This window comes from Montipora capricornis, chromosome 6 (genome assembly GCF_036669925.1).
Source record: "Montipora capricornis isolate CH-2021 chromosome 6, ASM3666992v2, whole genome shotgun sequence".
NCBI classification, from domain to species: Eukaryota; Metazoa; Cnidaria; class Anthozoa; order Scleractinia; family Acroporidae; genus Montipora; species Montipora capricornis.
Genome location: NC_090888.1, coordinates 73,575,245 through 73,582,744, shown reverse-complemented (window position 1 = coordinate 73,582,744; position 7,500 = coordinate 73,575,245). Strand labels below are relative to the sequence as shown.

Sequence of the window (7,500 nt, the reverse complement as noted above, 5' to 3'; positions counted from 1 at the left end):
TATCAATCAGATAATTACGGCATTTCTCACTACAAAATTACTATAATTATCTAGGTGTTTAAAGGAGTTATGGTGCGTAGAACAGAATCTGAGGAAGAGTCTGCAGACATTCTGTGCAAGTTTTCTCAGAAATTCCCTGGTAAGCTATCCTTATAACTGTGATCCTTGATATTTTAGGTTAAAAGCCGGTAGTCCCCGCTGTTGTGGTCTGACCTTATCTGGACGGGGGCATCTTTCACTTCCTTAAAATTAATTGTAAACTGCGCAACAAGCAGTCTGGCTAAAGTCCCCCACAAAGTATTGTAAATTAGTCCTGTGGGGAAAGACTAATAGCCTCACTTCACTTCACATCGATTAAAAATATTCCCTTTATGGGTAGGTTAGTTAGTCGAGCAATTCTTCACAACTTCTCGCCACTCTTCTCTGCCGTTCATGAGGGCAGGCAAATCTTCTAATTGGATATTCAGGTCTCTAGTGATGCTGTCCAAGAAGCTAAATGGTCTTCTTCCTCTGTTAGGACATTGGAGTCTCAGAAGCAGAATGTCGGAGATTATCTGATCTTTAGCTCTGAAGCAATGCCCAGCAAAACTTGCTCTTCTTTGCGCAACCAACGTTGATATAGGAGAGAGGTCACCAAAAAAATTTCAGCTTTAGTCTAGTGTTGACGCCAGAAAATGTTATTTTCTCGCATGCGTAAACGAGTGTACGTGCCGTCCAGATTTTCTTGGAGTCGCTTCTGGGTAAAGTTTGCTTAAAAGTCACTCTCTTAAATTAGTTAAACACATTTACAAAGGAAAATAGAAATGAGTTAGTTTCGTGTTATTAATACGTGAAGCACGAACTAGCATATACTTCCAAATGATTCAGTATAACTTTGTATCTTATTTTAAAACGTTTGTTAAGGATTACCGGTACCTTCAAAAGGCAGTCTCTTGTACACATGTTTGATATGGGTTTTGTGAGAGGCAATTAGTTCTCTATGTTCGTTAAGGTAGAAAAAGTAGTTGGCAAAGCCATGTCAGACCGTGTTTGCCATGAGCCAGGCTGCTTGATTATTCGGAATCTCTAAATCTCATTTGTACTTAAACAGGTGAAGCAGTTGTTCCTCCACATAAACACTTTGAAGCTGGCGGTCTTAACAGAGAAGCAAGTGATCATTGGAAAAGGTTGGGCGGTAACTTAAATTATTCTTTTCAGATTATAAACCTGCAGACACTTGTCGCTAACTTCGACTGTTGAGTCAGCGGTCAGCTGTAAGAGCACAGCCTTGGGTTTGCACCACAAAGGAGCAAGGACAGACTAACGCTGTGATTTGTGATTTCTTTCAATATTTCTCAAACAAAGTAATTTAAATGGAAGGCGTGATATAATTTAAAGAGTGTACGTCAATGTTATTTAGAAAGCATAAACGAGAATTTAGTTTTGTCAAATTGAACAATTTTTTCTCCGGCATCTGGACAATCATCTGCCTGTTGAGACTAGAAAACGATTGATTAATGCCAACTAATGACGACTTGTTGAAGGGAATGGAACCTGTTTGTAGTTTGGTTCAACAACGTTAAACTTGATGACTGGCCTATCCCAGCATTGACGTGATACACCTTTCGACATTTGGTCAACGAGAACTGCAACAATTGTTGATCAACAAATGTTGAACTGTGTCACCGGCTCTAATGTCTTTATGACAATGGCTCAAAATTTGTCGATCAACAAATGTTGCTCAATGTTGAAATGTGTGTCATGTGCTTTATCACACGATAACATGTCTCTTATCATGAGTTTTCTCAACTTTTAGATTGCCTGATGATGACTTAATATTTGCCAGCGATTCTCAAGAAGAAGATGCAATGATCCGCCAGGTGAAATATTCTCTGACTTGAAGCATTTATTTTCTGCCTTCAATTGATCTGCGCACTTTTTAAGGACATCATCATCATCAGGGGTGCAGAAATATTGTATGTGACAAATAAGTCAGCCTATAGGCTGAACTAACGCCCCTAGCAGTATTTAATTTTCACGTATTCTTTTCTTCACTTTGTAGGCATTAAAGGCATCAGAATATGAAGGCCAGAACCCGTCGACTAAAGTTTGTTATCGTAACTGGATTTTTCAGTTATTCAGTTCATATAATTATCCTTAATTTCTATCACACTTTAGAATTATCCTTAATTTCTATCACACTTTAGAAGTCATAATTTGATGCACGTGGGCTCGCTTTGTGGTGGGGTGTTTACGTAGCACACACTAACGTACTGCATGGTTATTAAAAACTAAAGTACATTTTTTAATATGGCTAACATTTTTACAGTTCACAGTTTGGTATGACTTTGCTTTTGGTATTTTTTGAATTTGTTAATGTAGGAGGTTTTTGATGTGCCCTGTGTTGAACCATCAAGCAGAACCAGCACAAAAACAGTACCACCCAGCAGCTCGCATGGCGGATCACATAAAATACCTTTGAGTGACATGAACGAGAGAGAACAGCTGGAGTTAGCCTTGGAACTCAGCAAAGTAGAAAACACCCCCAGTAAATCCCTCCAGCTTGGTTCATACCCTCATGCTAACCCTAAATCTAACTTGGATATGGTTACGTCATCTCGCTCAGAAGTTTGCAGTACAAAAATAGAAGCTGGTGGTACAGATGATGAGCTAGAGAAAGCACTTAAATTGAGTCTTGAAGAGTTTAAGAGTGGAAAGCATACACAGAATTTTACACATAACGATGATGACACAGGTGACGACTTGGAGAGAGCCCTAAAGTTAAGTAAAATTGAATATGAACTTTCCAAGGAGAAATCTCGAGTTGTTGAAACATGTGACGGAGATACGGTAGTTCAGAGAGTGTTAAATTTAAGTAAGCTGGAAAGTGAAATGAAAGGAAGGGAAGGACGGTGCGATATCTCCATACCACCATTGAGCGAGGCGGGGACAGCAGCAACACAGTCAAGCAAAGAAAGGCAAAACCGGAATATGGATACCTTATTTCCTTTTGAGGATGACATGGAAAGGGCCCTAAAATCCAGTAAATTGGAATATGAACAACAGGCGTCATCAAATAATAGAGGTCGAAATGGACAACTTGTTCCTACGGAGAAGGAACGGGGTACACTAGATAGTGAAATTCAAGACTCTAATGAAGATGTAACAAAGAATGTGAGATTAAGCGGGGATAAAAGTTGGCATGGCAATGAACTTGAAAAGGTATTAGAGTTGAGTAGAATTGAACAATCTCACGAATGTAGTAGTGTGAAAAAAAAAGATGAACACCTGGATCCTGATGTTACCTGTCTGGAAGACTGCGAAAGTACGTTGCTGCCAAGAGATCGAATTATTTCTCATCAAAAGCAAAGTATCTCGTCGCCCAATAATGACACTTGCGTTCCTTCAAGTGTGTCATTTGATCAAGAATGGGATACTGAAAGTGGAAATTGTGATATTGGTGTTTTTGATGCTATAGATCCAACCACTATTGGCCGTTCCAAAGACTCTGCAATATTAATAGATTCCCAAGAACTCGTTGATGACAGTGCAAATGACTTCAATTATGCTCTGAAAGTGCAAGAAGAATTGAATAGGGAATTAAACAATGGTTCAAGTAATCCCCATGCCGATTTATCAACTACCATGGCCACAACTGGGACGGATCTGAAAAAGCAACTTGCAGGCTATCGAGATTTGCAGAAAGAGAAATACAGACGCAAAGACAAGCCTTCACCTGGACTTGATTTTAGACGAAATGTGGCCGCCATTGCCTGTGGTAAACCAGTAAATACTTCCAAGAGCTGTAGCAGGTCAGTAAAGTCTCAGAAAGGCTATGGGTCACTGAACAGCCTATATTGCCTTCCAGAACACCTTATCATGAAAAGCCTTGGGTCTACTTGACATTTTTATTGTCACATAGCTGAAACCGAATTGTTCAGATAAGACAGATTAATTTGTCGACTTGGTGACCTGATAAATTAGTAACTGCAGAAACATAGTTGATATGTCCTGCACTGTCGTGCCTTGCCGATAATATCTAGAGACAGGAGGAAAGTATAACTAATCATCCTATCATTTGCTTGTTTGTTTGAAAGGGATGATTCGGAAGGTTGCAAATTTGCTGGTGTATCTTCTAAGAGCCCTCTCAAGAGTAGCTGTGACAAGTCTAATGTGACTCACTCAGGAGCTGCTTCATCTACAAACGGGTCGTTTCCATCCAGGCAGGTTTTCTTCAGCCTTGAGAAAGTAATGACTGTATAATCATTGCAAACAGATTTGGAACGAAAGAATGCTTAAAAAAATAATAGACCAAACTTTGTTTGCTTTGAAATGCTGTCTGGTACATTGTGTCGTTATTTAGTCAGATCTGTATCATCTCTTCTTCGCCGAAATTTACTTCCTTTCACCTTCCCTTCCGGCATTGTTGCTTGTTTTTCTTATGCATGCCTGCACTGTCAACTGGTCATTGTTCTTTATCTGTACGTTATTAGAGAATGATTTTTCAAACTCCTGTGGCATAATAACCTTAGAATGATTAGTATACTTCACTTGCTGACTGCGAGTATTCCTCACCGAGTTTATTTTACTATTGCAGCGTGTTTGAGAGAGTTCACAAGCTGCATTCATCTCATCTTGACTCGGGATCATTTTCGGTTTGTATTATAGATTTTCATTAGAATGATGGCATCTAGAAAATTGTTGCTTTTAGTGTCCCTTGGTTGATGTGAATCATCTTTTACAGCCGGTCCCTGGTTCATCTTCATCATCCCCCTCAAAATTCGGTAGAAGCGAGAGTGACAGACCTGTTGGCCCAAAGTGCGGTGCTTGTGGAGAAATAGGACACAACAAGAATTCAAAAATTTGTCTTCAGTACTTCTCCGCAGAAGCAGTTCAAAGACGAGAGGTAGAGACCAAGTATGATAATAATTTAATTTATGCATCTGAGAATTTAGTTATCCATGCGCCGTCCTACTGTCAGTGTTTTATGGCTCATTGAAACGGTTTCATCCTTTGCCAAGCATTCATTCAACAAAAGTTGTGCGGATGCCGTTCAAACGGTTCTTACATCGCGCCACAACCCATTCTCTACCTCAGTCTTCTAAATTAACAATAATAGTAAATTCCGAGCAAATTTTGCTCTGAAGTTACTATTATCGTCAATTTTCTGAATGCTTGATATGGATTATGGGAAATTGTCATATATTTTTTAAAAAACAAACCCAAGTGTATGGACATAGGACTCGAACATGGGAATGTTGATTAACCCGTCACCTAACCCCACCACACCGCTAGCTGCTCAAGGGTAATATTTTAAACACTATTTGATAATGCTGTATTATCACTCGGCAACAAACAATATCAAACACTGCAAAAGGTTGGTTACCAAACCTCACGACAAAGCTTAACATTTTAAAATCAAAGCTGGTGCGTATATTTAATCTAGCTTAGGCCTAATTACTCCTCATGCAGTAGGGATATTCTATCGGAGACAATCCTTTTTTCAGAGCGCAGTGTCTTGATCTTCAAAGCGGAAAGTAGAGTTGAAACTCCCGGTTCAAATCCAATCCACAGATGTGATTTTTATTTTCTTTATTTTCTCTACTACTACAAGTCCTGGAACACATTGTTTTAAATTAACTATAATAATAACTTCAAAGCAAATTAGGAATGAACGATAATCGTTAATTTAGATAAGAGATCGTGTTGTCACGCCAACAAATGGAGCCAACAGTTTGATTGCGATGAACTAAGAACAAGAAACCAGTCTCTCCCGTCCAGATTTACTGCCAGATGTGAGCAAACGTGTGGTCTACAAATGTTGAACGAACTGTTCAAACGGCTGCAACCTCATCCAGCATTTTCAATGACCAAAGAAATATTGGATGGATCTTGAATGAGAGTTTAAATCAGTTTAAATTTGTTTCAATACGCTTTCAACCTTATTGAACGATTTGTTCAAACGCACCCATCATTTGGTTGAGCAGAGTGTTGAATGCAAGTTGAAGCAAATTTTCAAAGCCTTCATGGGCCTTTACACGTTTGAGCTCCTCTCTAACATATAATTTATCAACTGCAGCCAGTAGCTACCGCTGATCACGCGACGTATTCAAGCCAGCAACTATATATGGCACAAGGGAAGCGTAAGACCTGTGGTTAAAATGCCCAAGATCATTGTATCCCTAACAGAAGTCGAACCCTTTCTCACTCAAGTACAATGTACTAGTTTTCATTAAGGACGCTCAAGTGAAATATCTTTTGCATACTGGATTGAAATTGTACCGCATCCATTTACTGGGTAGCACTCAATATTTGAACACTTTGCGGTCAATTATTACTCATAATTGTTTCTGAAGTTGACGAGTTCCAGTTGGAACAGAGTCTTTTTGGTCTTGCGCATTTTTACTGACGATTTTTTTTAAAGATACAATCAATGTGCATATTATAGTCAGTTGTTGCAGAGTTTAGAGGTCGTGTAACTTTTCTCTGTTTTCACTGATTCACGAAGCTGAGTTTTCAGGATCATAAATCCCCGTGTTAGCGGACGCAACATTGTTTCGCAGCAAGCAAAGGTTGCAAATTTCCCGAATCCTGTCGCATGATTGGTCAGTCAAGTGTAAACAAACATCGCGGCTGCTCAACTTTGTTGGAAGAGAGTGTTTGCCGCTCTCTCTTTGAGCTCTTTGAGCTCTCTCTTTGAGCCTTTTGTTCAGTGAAGACGAGGAAAGACCTAGAAAGCGAAATCGAAAAGTTTTCATGCGACAATGGATTTCCATACGAGGTGACAGTTCCTCCAAGCCTTTTTCATTTTTTCTTTTGCTGCTTGTATTTTGAAGGGACATACGAGGTGTCCCAAAGACTACGATAGGTCTTTGTATAGGGCAAATTTCTGACTTCACGAGAGTTTCTTGTCTACTTCAACAGCTTCAAGCTCGTCTTCTCCGTCCACCATTTTTCTTTTAATTTGCCGCGTAGGAGCGCTTCGCTGACAGCCAATCACAAGCGTTGAATTCAAACTTGTTGCGAAACAAGTTGAAGCTTCAGTGGTAATACGAGCAACAAAACTAAAATTTGTTGCAGAAAGTAGAACTCGAGTCTACTTGTCGCAACTTCAACGGGGGACGACGAGATACGATACTACATTCACGAAAACGAACTAGGTGCAACCCCCACACCGCCCGCAAAGCTATCAAACAACAAACTTTCGTCAATTCTACACAACCGGTCCGACTCGCCGCAGCTCAGCAACAGCTTGAGAACGGTTATCAGTCCAAGTCAACACCAAAAAGGAGTCACCTGTCTCCTGGATCGACTGAATCTAAAACGTGTAGAAACGCAACCACAGAAAACCACCAAGATAGTTAGCGGTCACTAGAGCAACAGTCTATTCTTCTGAGGCCGAGTAACCCAGCGAACAATCACTCACCTTCACCACACACAGCTTCTGTACAGTTTCCGGCTCAATGCTAGCACGGTCTTCAACAACTCCTGCTAGTTCCAAATCCAAAACGTTTCGACGAC

The 7,500-nt window shown here is 39.9% G+C and overlaps 1 protein-coding gene across 1 annotated transcript in view; it reads left to right on the top strand.

Annotated features, from left to right (window-relative positions):
* LOC138054517 (uncharacterized) overlaps nt 1–7,500 on the top strand; it is a 72,326-nt gene that overhangs the window by 52,679 nt on the left and 12,147 nt on the right. Inside the window, 8 exon segments of the mRNA XM_068900968.1 lie at nt 55–139; nt 1,091–1,166; nt 1,796–1,859; nt 2,042–2,086; nt 2,362–3,791; nt 4,077–4,202; nt 4,577–4,634; nt 4,724–4,885. Of these exon segments, the coding sequence (XP_068757069.1) occupies nt 55–139; nt 1,091–1,166; nt 1,796–1,859; nt 2,042–2,086; nt 2,362–3,791; nt 4,077–4,202; nt 4,577–4,634; nt 4,724–4,885 (2,046 nt within the window).